A 12,171-nucleotide genomic window follows, 5' to 3' on the forward strand; every position below is an offset into this window, starting at 1 on the left:
CCTGCGCCGTCGCGTCGCGCCGCGCCCATTGGCCCCACCCGGCCCCGCCCCTGCCGGCCGCGCCTGCGCTGCCGCGCACCGCCCATTTGCCTGGCCGCCCGCCAGCCAACCATCGGCCGCCCCCGCCCCGCCCCCTGGCGGCGCCTCGCGGCACAGACGGAGGCCGACACGGGCCGCGCCGCGCCTTTATTACTGGCGCCGCGGCGCCACGGGACGAACAGGCGCGGGCGGTGCGCGCCCGGAACCCGGCCCAAGCCCCGCCCCCTCCCGGAAGCGGCAGTGTCCGGTGTGCGGCGCGGCCCGTCAGGGCACCAGCAGGGCGCGCAGGAGCCGCGGGAAGTTGGGGGTGCCCCAGCCGGTGACCGGGTCCCAGGCGGGGCCGGCGCAGAAGCCCTGTCCCTGCACGGTGCCGTCCAGGCAGGAGAGGTGGCAGCCCTGCGTGACCTGCGGGGACAGGCTTCAGGCCCCGGGAGAGCACGGGAACCCCCACAACCTGCACTGCCAGGAGGGTACAGGGACCCACTCTGCTACCCCCACCCCAGGAGGGCACGGGGACCCCTGTGACCCACACCCATTCCCCGGTGGAATCAGGGACCCACTCTGCTACCCACATCTGGGGAGGGCATGGGGACCCCCCCAGGCAGCAGCACCCCCAGAGGGCTTGGGGCAAGTCTCCCCTGGACAGGAACAGGACACCCCCCTTTATCCCCCTCCCCCCCATGGCCCAAACCCCACAGCAGGCCAAGGGGACCCCCCCCATCACAGCTCACAGGAAGGTAATGGAGTTGCCCTCCAGAATATACCCTCTGCAGAGCAGCAGGGACCCCCATGCCCACATCTCCCAGGAAGGCAATGTGACACCTCCTCCCCCTCCCGGCAGAATGGGGGTCCCTGCCCTGCCCCAAGCACAGCCTCAGAAACAGGAAACCCAGGAGTCCCACACCAAAGAACCCTGCATCAACCCAGCTGTGCCAGGGCACCCAAGAGGGGAGCCCCAACCCTCTGCCCAACTCACATCATAAAATGCAGCACCCTGCCCCTTCTCCTGTAGCTGGTAGAGAACAGGGTTGAGGAAGCCCAGTGGCGAGAGCCCTTGCTGCAAGCGCCGGTCGTTGATGAGTGCCACCATGCCGCCTACCACTGGTGTGGATGCCTATGGAAATCGTGAGTGCATCAGAGCCAGGGCAGCACAGTCAGCATGCACCAGCACAGGGCTGTGCTCCTTACCGATGTTCCTGATACCCAGGGCAGGGGGATACGGTTTGTAACGACCCAGTAATTGTCAGAAAGAGCAGACAGGTCAGGATAGGCACGGCCACTGCTGTTGTAGTAGGAACTGGGAGGTAGCTTCGAGGTTGAGCGCAGAAAATGCCTCACTGCAGCAGTCTAGGAAGCATCAAGAGGAAGAGCATAATGCCTACAGTGAGATCCTGGTCCTGCCCTTATTCACCAACACTCTCACTTCCCCTGACCCCCAGCCCAGCCCTGGAGCTCCTTATGCCAACCACAGCCCCAGCATCAGCTTCTGCCCAGTCCCAGGCAACCTGCTGATCCCAGCCAGCAGCCCCTGGGTCCAGCAGAGCAGATACTGCCTCACCTGGTAATCAGGCATGGGGAAAACATTGCTGAAGCCCCCTCCACTAATGTAGTCTGTCACTTCCGCAGTCACCAGGAAGGGGTTCTTGAAGGACGTGCCCCCTACGGTGGTCACATAGGGGCTGTGGGGACAGGAGAGGTGCATGACCACTTGTGGTCTCTGCTTTGCCTGTACACACCCCAAGCCCTCCTCCCTTATTTCCCACCCCTGTGAAGATGTGCAGGCTCCTCCCCAAGCCTCTGAAGTCTGTGAGCCTCCTCCAGTCCTGTCTGTGGTGCTAGCCCCGAGGAGTCACGCTATGTGGCTCAAACCCCGCTCAAGAAAGCAGCCCAGCCACAGGCCAGGAGTTGAAGTGCAGGCAGCAGCTTCCAGCCAGCTACAGACATGGGTGAGCTATAGCAGCCAGGTCTATGCAGAGCCTGATGCCTCCACAACGGACCAAGTACACCTCCCCACAGTTACCTTGAGGCTGGAAAGCTGGGCCGGAAAGTGTGGTTCCCACCAGGCACCCTTCTGCAGCCAGCGCCATCATCACCTGCCAGCAGAGACAAGAGTTATTTGGCAGTGTCTGAGCTGTCTCTCTTCCACTAAAGGCTTCCAGTAGCAAACTGGAGGAAGGGTTCTCTGCACTCTGCCAAGCTGGGATTCCCATACAGGGGGCTTGGAGGCAGAGCCCAGAGGCTCTCAACTGTAGCAGAAAGCCCAGAAGCAACCCAGTGATGGGTCAGCCCTGGCTAGCAGCAGCTTAACAGCATGCCCTATTCCTGCTAATTCCAGAGGAGAATTTTTCATGGCCAAGATTGCTTTCTCGCTTTGTACTTGTTCAACATCCAGCCCAGAGGTTCCTCACTGTGCTGGGGCCCTCGGACACACCTGAGGCAAAGAGTATAGTCAGGCCCCGGGCAGCCGCCTTCATGAACTCCACGTTTACACGCTCCAGGTAGGCTAGTGATAGGCTGTCCTCATCATCCCCATAGCTCACAGAATGCACCGAGGGCAGCGACGACATGTTGCTGAGCAGCAGCAACCAGGCCAGGAAAGGTTCCTGGCTATCATGCCTCCCTGCAGAGACAAAGAAGGGTAGCAGACATACAGTCTTTGAGAGAGTGGGTTTGGTGTAACAGAGGGGGGATGGCACCCCCAGCAGCATCACAAACACCAGAAGGAGCTGGAGGTCCTGCTGGCTCCTGCCCCTTCTTGCAGCAAGCAGATCCACAGCAGAGCTCATCTGGAGCCTTCCCATGGGCTCTGGCTGGCAGCACAGCTGATACCAGGGATTGCCTCACACCTGGAATAGTGTCCACTTCTGAGCTCCCCAATACAAGAGATATATGGAGCTACTGAAGCAAGCCCAGTAAAGGGTTACTAAGATGATTAAGGGACTGGAGCAACTCTCATATGCAGAAAGGCTGAGAGAGCTGTGATATTCAACCTGAAGAGAAGACTACAGGGAGATCTTACCAATGTGTATAAACACCTAATGGAGGTGCAAAAAAAATGGAGCCAAACTCTTTCCAATGGTGCCCACTGGCAATGGGCACAAGGGTAATAGGCACAAACTAAAACACAGAAGTCCTGTCTGAATTTAAGGAAAAGCTTTTCTTACTGTGAGAGTGACTAAGCACTGGAACAAGTTGCGCAGAGGAGTTGCAGAGTCCCCTCCAGAAGTCCTTGGAGATATTCAAAAGCTACCTGGACATGGTCCTGGGCAGCCTGCTCTAGATGACTGCTTGAGCGGAATTTGGACTAGACGACGACACTAGCAAGCATCTCCAGAGGTGCCTCCCAACCACAGAATCATAGAATCAGTAAGGTTGGAAGGGACCTCTGGAGATCATCTAGTCCAACCTCCCTGCTCAGCAGGGTCACCTAGAGCATGTCAGACAGGGTTGCATCCAGGCAGTCCTTGAATATCTCCAGAGAAGGAGACTCCATAACCTCTCTGGGCAACCTGGTCCAGTGCTTTGTCACTCTCACAGGGAAGAAATTCCCCCTCACGGTCAGGCGGAACGTCCTGTGCTTCAGTTTCTGCCCATTGCCTCTTGTCCTGTCACATGGGACAACTGAAAAGACTTTGTCCCCGTGCCCTTGACACCCTCCCTTCAGGCACTTGTACACATTGATAAGATCCCCCCTCAGTATTCTCTTCCCCACGCTGAACAGGCCCAGCTCTCGCAGCCTTTCCTCATAGGGCAGATGTTCCAGCCCTCTGATCATCTTTGTAGCCCTACACTGGACTCTCTCCAGTAGCTCCATGTCTCTCTTGTACTGGGGAGCCCAGAACTGGACACACTACTCGAGATGAGGCCTCACCAGGGCTGAGTAGAGGGGCAAGATCACCTCCCTCCACCTGCTGGCAACAGTCTTCCCTGTGCACCCCAGGATACCATGGGCCTTCTTGGCCACAAGGGCACATTGCTGGCTCATGGTCAACTTGTCATCCACCAGCACTCCCAGGTCCTTCTCTGCAGAGCTGCTCTCCAGAAGGTCAGACCCCAGCTTGTACTGGTGCCTAGGGTTATTCCTCCCTAGGTGCAGGACCCTGCACTTGCCCTTATTGAACCTCATGAGGTTCCTCTCCACCCAGCTCTCCAGCCTGTCCAGGTCTCTCTGAATGGCAGCACAGTCCTCTGGTGTGTCAGCCACTCCTCCCAGCTTGGTATCAGCAAACTTGCTGAGCAGGCACTCTGTCCCCTCATCCAGGTCGTTGATGAAGAAGTTGAACAGGACAGGTGTACTGAGCCCTGGGGGACGCCACTAGCCACAGGCCTCCAACTAGACCATGCCACTGATGACGACGCTCTGAGCTCTGCCTTTCAGCCAGTTCTCAATCCACCTCACTGTCTGCTCATCTAACCCACGCTTCCTCAGCTTATCTAGGAGGATGTTATGGGAGACAGTGTCAAAAGCCTTGCTGAAGTCAACCCTTCTGTAATTCTGTGCCACAGTCGATGGCACTGAGCTCCATCTCTGATAGCCCTGAACCTCAGAGCAGAGGATTTACCTTCAATTCACCATTTTTCTGAGTATCCATTGCAGGACTGCAATCACCCTTGCCATCCAGGCAGCAATGCAGCATTTGCAACTCCTTCCTGAGGTTCTGAACACCTTGGTTTCTGTGCCCACCATAAGCAAAGCTCTCCAGGGCACTGCCTGCAAGGACACCTGTCCTGTGCCTTCCCTTTGCTGAGGGGAAGTTGAATATGTCCCCTGCAAACAGCAGCTCTTGGCTCGTTTTCACACTGAGCTGCTGGTTGTCTTCGTGCTGCCCATCCTTGGGCTTGGCCAGGTCTCTCTGACATGCCTCTGTGTTGCCTGGGGTCCTGCCTAACCCATGTAATCTCTGCCTGCCTGCAGACATTGCTCAGTCATTTTGCCCCTTCTCTGCCTCTTTTCCACATCCAGGAGCTGGAAGTTGTGTGTGCACTGCTTGCCAAAATGATGAAATGGAGCTGGTAGTCTTAAACGTGCTGTCTCTTGGTCAACCAATTTCTGATCTGGGGTACATCACCTTTGTCCCACAGCACTGTAACGATTACTGTGCAGACTGGTTTGCAGTGTAGTTTCCTCAGATTGCCGTACTCTCCTTTATCTAACCTGGCAGATTAATAGGCAAGAGATCAACTCCATAGAAAGAGGAGGAAAAAAAATAAATAAAGAGACACACTTGCTATGATCTCTCTCCATGAAAAGGAAGCAGATTGGGATAACTGTTTTATACTGTGTAACCATGCTGCAGAACTCCTCACTGCAGGATAGTGTGGATGCTGAAAGTTAACACGGCTTCAAAAAGCAACTATACCAGTCAATGAAAGATGAATCCTGTAACAGCTATTAGAAAATGGCTTCAGCTCCACCTTTGGAAGCATATAAGGTACATGCCCTTAGCAGCTGGGAAAGCATTCTGGGGATGAACCATAGCCAACTTGCCACTTACAAACACCTCTCCAGCCATTCACCTTTGATTCTTCTCAGATACCATATAGACTCAGTACATCCATTTTTATGCTTCTGACAGAGAGCAAGTGTCTCCCTAAACTGCACACAGATGCATGAGTGTTACAATGGCAAGGAAGGGGAGCATGAAAGAGATCACAGGGCAGAGCAGAGCAGACCAACACCAGAGGAGGGATCGGTACCTGCATTGCTGAAGACCCACGTGGAGATGTTTGCTCCTGTGCTCATGATGTATTCCACATCCAGACTGGCCTCCAGCCCAGCCTTGCCCCAGCCCTGGTGCCCAACCACATGGTCAACCTGAGAGCGGTGGCTAAAGCTGCTGCCAAAGAGCCGCATAAACTCAGCCACATCCGCCTGGTGGAAATACTGCTCCAGGAACTGGGGGGACAAGGAGCAGACAGTGAGAATTTGTTCTCCTGACTTAGAAAGCTGGCCCAGTGTGGCTCTGTGAAATGCCAGCTGATCCTGTGCTCCCACCAGCTGCTGATTACTCTCCCCACAGCTGTCCCAGGGCCAGCAGAACACCAAAGTGCTGGAGAAGCAGCAATGTGCAGAATTCCCACAGCCTACAAGCCTTGGGCCTGGATCAGGGTGGTAAGCAGTTACCTGGGCACAGGCCTGGCTGTTGTTTGGTAGTAGCCCAATGTCTCCTCCTGTCATGTTGTATCTTTTACGAATGATGGAGGGTGTCACACCCAGATGGAAAGCCACTCTCCCTCCATGGTGCTGCCTTGGCTCAGTTTCCTTCTTGGCCCAGGCTCTGCTGACCACCTTCCTCTCTGCAGGGAACCTGTGCAGACCTCCCACTGGTGTGGAAGCAAACAGGACAAGAAGCAGATATCAGAGTCCAAAATTTCAGCCAGGTTGTATTATAGCCCCTCTTCACCACCCTCACTCAGCCTTCACACTGAAGAGGGCTGTCCTGCAGCACATCTTGGCTGAGCACATCCCCTGCAGCAGCTGACCCCAGAGCTGGGCAGAAGGCAGGAAGCTGCTCACTTTGGGTTCCTCACCAATCCTCATAGGTGTTGCCTGGCTACACATCTCAATCTCCTCACTGCGAGGCCATCATCCCCTGTTTGGCACCCTACACTCTCCTTGTGGAAGGGCCATGGGACCCCAGGTTTCCTCATACGTGATATATGGGAGTTTCCCCACCTCAGAAACAGCTGCATATCTTTACAGACTTTCCTAATACTCACCTAAACACCCGGGTGACTCTCACCTGATCATCCAGGCCTGAGAGCACCACTAAAAAACACTTACTTTGGAAAAAATGCTGTCTAAATCTTATGCACAGACAAAACTTCTCAGATGAGACAGCCAGCACCATGGCCGGAGAGTTTGCAGTCCTGCCATGCTGTCTTCTGAAGCACTGAGACAGGCCAGTCTCAGCTGCAGTCCCAGCTGTACTGGAGGCTGGCAGCTTTCTTGCTCTGAACAGCCTTGGTAACCCACCATGTAGGTCATACCAAAGTCGATGTGCTCAGCCAGCTCCTTGGGGATGGTGTACGGGAGCGGGGAGCGCACAATGCTGCGCTGGCCTTTCACGTAGTGGTGGAACTCAGCCCCTGGCAGGAGGTGCTCAGCCGTGCTGCAACACAGAGACAGTGATAGCATGGGGCACTCCGGATATCAGGGCTCTGGGTGCAGAGTTTGCGAAGCATGTCCAAGCCTGCCAGCTGGGCCAGCAACATGCCCAAACTCTGCACTGCCTCCCACATCCTTTTTACCCATTTGCTGCTGGGAAGAGCCAGGGATGAACTCCACTTCCTACCAGCACAGAAAATCTTATAAAGCAAAGAGCATCTTCAATACCTGACCAACTCCCATCAGGGCTGGACTCCACAAAACTGAACTAGAGCATTGGTGCTGCAGGGTTACATGCAACCCTCTCCCCAGTGGGCATTGGGTGGCTCCAAAAGAAGAAAGAGGTGCATGGCTGGGCCAAGCACCTAACACATACGGACAGCTTGTGTTCAAGAGCACCAGACTGCAGCTACCCCAGCAGGGTACATGTGAAGCTAGAACTCAGCTGCAGAGCCTTTGCAGACCAGGCAGAAATCAGACTCAGCCCTCCATGCCCCAGTCCTCACGCAGAGTCCTCTGGATGGGGATGGCCCTGCAGGCAGCAGCAGGGTCTGGCTTCTCCTGTCCTCATGGGAACAGCATGGCCACCACAGCACGGCTCAGCTCTTCCCATGCCTCACCTCGCAGGCATGCTGCACTCCAGGAAATCAAGGGTGCTCACGCTCCTGCAGTTCACCACACCGTGGCCCTGCAGCCACTTCAGCACAGCCATGAGCGTGGCTGGGGATGGCTGGATGAGGTCCCGCACCTGCTCCAGGGACAGGTACCTGCCTGTGGGGCACAAAGAAGGCCATAAGCAGCTTGTGCACAGCACCTAGCAGGACAGGCAGGGCACAGGTGCAGAGCCAGTACCATAGCGCAGCGAGCGGGGGTCTGAGACAGCATCAACAAGCTGGGCGAGGCGTTCCTTGCCTTGCTGCCGGAGGGCAAGGGTCAGCTGCACTTCATGGCCTGGGCTGACGCGGCCAGCGGGGGCCCAGCCGGGAGGAACCCTAGGGGAAGCCGTGAGCCGCAGGCAGACAGCACTGGCACCAACCTGTCCCACCCACCCACAGCACCTACCGAAATGGCTGATCCCACTCCAGGGCCAGACCCACGGCACAGCTCCAGATGGCTGCACACAGTGCCAGCACAGCCAGGATCCCCCTGCGCCTGCAAGCCAGGTGTTCAGGGGAGAGCACCGACCCCCTACCCCAGGGGAACAGGGCAGCCACCAGGCCCTCCCTCCCAACCACCCTCGGCCAGGCTGCCTGGTCCGCCCCCCGGGACCCACCGCCCCAGTCCGGGCCGGGCTGCCCCGTCTACCCCCCGGGACCCACCACCCCGGGCCGGGCCGGGCCATCCCCTCGGGACTCCACTACCTCGGGCCACCCGCCCCAGCATCCCTTCCCCGCGGCCCCGTTATCCCGGGCCGGGCCCAGCCGCCGCCCCCGCGCGCCCCCCACCTCCCCGTTACCCCCGCGCCATCCCGCCGGAGCGCCGCCGTCTCCTGCGGGGCCGCGTGAGTCCCGTCACGTGACGAGGCTGCCGCGGTCACGTGGGGGGCGGGCGCCATCCCGGCCCGACGCGGCGGCGGCTGCTTGTCTTTGGCGGCGGCGGCGGCGGTGGGGCGGGGCCGGGAGGAGCGGCCGCCACCGGCGCCGGGTGGCGGTCCGGGGGCCCGGGGAGCAGGCGGGTCCCGTGGGGGCGGGGCGCTCCCGGCCCCGGCCCCGGCCCCGGCCCCGGCCCCGGCCCCGAGCGGAGCCGAGGGTGCTCGGGCAGCCCAAGCCCCAGCGCCGCCGCCCCGCGCGCCTTCACGCCACAGCCGCCCGGGGCTGCGTGGGGGAGCTGGGGCACAGGGCCGCTCGGGGCGTCGGGAGCATGGCACGCGTGAGACGCCGGGGTGCCGGGAGGCCCGGCGAGCTGGGAGCGCCGCGGGAGCAGGGGACAGGCAGTGACGGGCCACGCAGCAAGAGTCGTATTTGTGCCGGGAGGCCGGTGCAGCCGGCTGCCCAGCTGGCACTGTCATGGGTAGCCCCGTGACTCCTAAAGCTGCTGAGCAGCTCTCAGTGGCCTGTGCTTGTTCCCACGTTAGGAGCCCTCCTAATTATGTCACGAACATGGTATCATGATGCTTACAGATCTTGGGTTGTGGAAGGTTTAAGCAACATTTCCCATCACTAGGGTGAGCTCTGGCAGTGCCTCCAGCACCCCAGACTGTTGCGCAGAAGGCAAGCCTGAGGGCACTTTTGGGAGGGAGTGCTTTGAAGGTGGCTGGGCAGGTGGAGGAGGCTATGCCCACACTGGTGCCTAGACTGGTTTGACTCAGCCAGCATAGTCTTTGTCCTAGCCCTGGCAGCTTTAGTAGATGTGCTGCATACTATGGCTTCAGGAGCTCCCAGTCTCTTTCCTGCTGCTGCAGAGTCCAAGTCAGGAAGAGAAGGACAATGGGAAAACCACCTGCCTGGGCCAAGCTGCCATCTCTCCCACGCTAGAGCCACAGAGCAGCAATCTAGAGCAGCTGCTGAGGCAGGGGGCCCAGAGGAGCTCTCCAGCTTCAGAAGCAGCATGAGGCATTGCTGGAAAAGTGGGCTGATGCTTGGATTGCTGCAAGATAGATGGAGGTCTTTGCTGGGAAAGGCCAGGGCTGGAGCAGTACCTCTAGCCCTGCTGTGCAGGTGCTGCATTCCCGCTGGGCACAGCTCAGAGGTGATGGTGGTGTGTGCCCAGGCAGGCAGTACCTGCTGCAGACCTTCAGCCTTGCTCCCCATGGGTGAGGGGAGACAGCCAGGAGAGCCAGTGGGGCACAACTGGCATCTTCCTTTTTTACAGAGCCACTGTAACCCACGTGCCCTGCCGCCCCCCCAAACTCCTGTCTGGTCTCCAAGATGCATCCCATAGTCTCCTTCTCCTCTGCACCAAGGCCAGCTCTCCTGTCTTCTAGGAACCACCAGCCCCATTCCCCTTTCTTGTGGGATGCCAGCATTTCCATTTGGGCGCTGCCCATAGCGTGAGCACCAATGCAGAGCCCCAGGGCATTTCTGGTCCCCACAATTGGAAGCACATGTGGGCTGTATAGAGTTTCCATGCATGTATCACTGTGTGGTTTGCAGCAGCTGGAGTTGGTTTTCTGCCCGAAGCTGCGCAGTTCAGCTCTGCAGGGCCGGGGGAACTCGCAGAGGAGCTGTATGGGGAGACGTCAGCCTTGGGAATGCAGGGGAGGGGCTGACACGCAGGGCATGGAGGTGCAGGGCTGCCTTGCAGGGATGAGACCCAGTGCTACCAAGAGGCTTCAGAGGAACAACCTGGCATCCCCTTGCCCCTGTTTGAGCCCTGTCCTTTCACCTTGCTGGTGGGAAGAGCTTTCTGCTGGGCTCTCTGAGGGTTCATGAGCCATGTGGCAGCAGCTGTCTGTCAAGGCTGGAAGTCATCCTGTCCTAATGCACATGGGTGGTCCCAAAGCAGGGCTCTGCCCAGCTGGAGCTGTCCCTGTGGGCTGTCCCTTCCCACTGCCCTAAAGGAAAGGGACAGAGGCACTCAGGATGTCTGAGGAGGTGCATGGGGCCTGAGCAGCTGCTGGGCAGTGCACCATCACTGCGCCCAGGCCATATCTGGCTGCTGCTGGCCTGCACACTGTGATCCCAGACATACGGTGCTCGCTGCTCCCCAGTCCTGCACCCAACTGCTGGCCCTCACTGCACCCTGGTCCCACCATTGCCCAGGCCCACTGCCACCTCACCACCATAGGCGGTGCCCCAGCCTCCCATGCCCCCATCGTTCTGCACCCTGGCGAGGCCCCATCTCCATGTGGCACTGACCCCACAGCTGCAGTTGCAGGCTGAGGGGACTCACTGCTGCTCAGCTGCAACACACGTTGGCCGGGGTGCTGGGCGGGGTGTGCTGCTGGAGAGCTGCAGCCCAGCCTGCTGTCCAGCTGGTTACAGCTTTGGGCAGGATTTTAAATGGGATGAGATTTGCAGGAGATTATTTCCTAGATCTGTCTGGCCAGCAAGGATTAGGGTACTCTTACAGAGCTAATTACTCTAACAAGCATCTGCTGTTAGTCTGCAGTGCTGGTTTGCAGCAGGCAGGGAGCAGAGAGGGGGAGCATCTCGTGAAGCCATCAGGGCATACTGGGTGGAGTGGGACCTCCTGACCCAGCTTCCCAGAGCCCTGCACGCTCTGGACTTCCTCAGATGCTGCTCCCACAGAAGAGGTAAGCGTGCCCTGGTGCCTTCCCGCCCCCTCTGGGCAGCTGGGACTGCCTGGTCTCATGCTGTGCCAGGAGAGGAGAAGTGTCAGCAAGGTCCTTTCTGCTGGCCAAAGACCCTTCTGCTGCTGGTCAGGACATTCCACTGGCACTGGGCAAAGTGGGAGACAGATGATGTCAGATTACATTATAAAGGAGCACAGAGGAACAGTGGCGGGCAGGGGGACCCCAACAGCCCAGAGAAAGGGGCACCCTTCCATCTCCCCCAGGCTGTCCCAGGAGAGCCGTCAGCCCATACTCCAGCATCACCATCAAAATGAGTCAATAGGAGCAGCTCTCAGAGCACCCCATTGACCAAGGGGGCTACTGCCTTGGAGTGTGAGATGCAGTGAAGAGCGTTTTAGGATTGTACAAGACTTATCATGAGATGCTTGGGGGGCTACTGCTGAGTATGTCTGTGTGTTGTTCTGCATGGCTGCCATGTGCATACATGTGTATGTGGATTGCGCATGTGTGTTTGTGTATGTACCCACTGAGAATACATGCCCAGCCACACTACTGCCGGATCTAGTAGCGCAGAGCTGTAGCAATCTCACCTATGTTGGCTGCCAGATTCAGCTGCTTCTAACAGGAAGGGTTTGCATGGTACAATCATGAATGTGTGTGCATGTGGCTTGGCCAGGCAGTGTATGTGACAGTGCACGTGTGGCACAGCAGTGCACATGCAGCATACCAATGTGTGCACAGTACAGCAATGCGTGTGCAGCATGGTAGTGCATGTACAACATACCAATGTGCGTGCTGTGCAGCCCACACAGCCACCCTGTGCAACTGC

The 12,171-nt window shown here is 58.2% G+C and overlaps 1 protein-coding gene across 1 annotated transcript; it reads right to left on the reverse strand.

The window, feature by feature from the left end:
• Positions 1–171: 171 nt before the first annotated feature.
• Positions 172–8,701, reverse strand: TPP1 (tripeptidyl peptidase 1). Its single transcript, XM_062567582.1, has 13 exons — positions 8,604–8,701; positions 8,210–8,299; positions 8,000–8,139; positions 7,768–7,918; positions 7,030–7,151; positions 6,164–6,363; positions 5,737–5,935; positions 2,471–2,659; positions 2,060–2,132; positions 1,598–1,718; positions 1,228–1,386; positions 1,016–1,153; positions 172–444 (listed from the first exon to the last, which is right to left on the reverse strand). Exons 1-13 carry the CDS (start codon positions 8,612–8,614, stop codon positions 304–306), a joined length of 1,734 nt encoding a protein of 577 aa, XP_062423566.1. The 5' UTR covers positions 8,615–8,701; the 3' UTR covers positions 172–303.
• Positions 8,702–12,171: the final 3,470 nt, after the last annotated feature.

Source organism: Rhea pennata, chromosome 1 (genome assembly GCF_028389875.1).
Source record: "Rhea pennata isolate bPtePen1 chromosome 1, bPtePen1.pri, whole genome shotgun sequence".
In the NCBI taxonomy this organism is placed as follows: Eukaryota; Metazoa; Chordata; class Aves; order Rheiformes; family Rheidae; genus Rhea; species Rhea pennata.

Excerpts from the sequence above, each read along its gene's own strand:
- TPP1 (XM_062567582.1), bottom strand. Across the intron at positions 7,919-7,999 it reads CCCCCGCTCGCTGCGCTATG|GCAGGTACCTGTCCCTGGAG; the intron begins GTACTGGCTCTG and ends TGTGCCCCACAG. Across the intron at positions 445-1,015 it reads AGGGTGCTGCATTTTATGAT|GTCACGCAGGGCTGCCACCT; the intron begins GTGAGTTGGGCA and ends CTGTCCCCGCAG.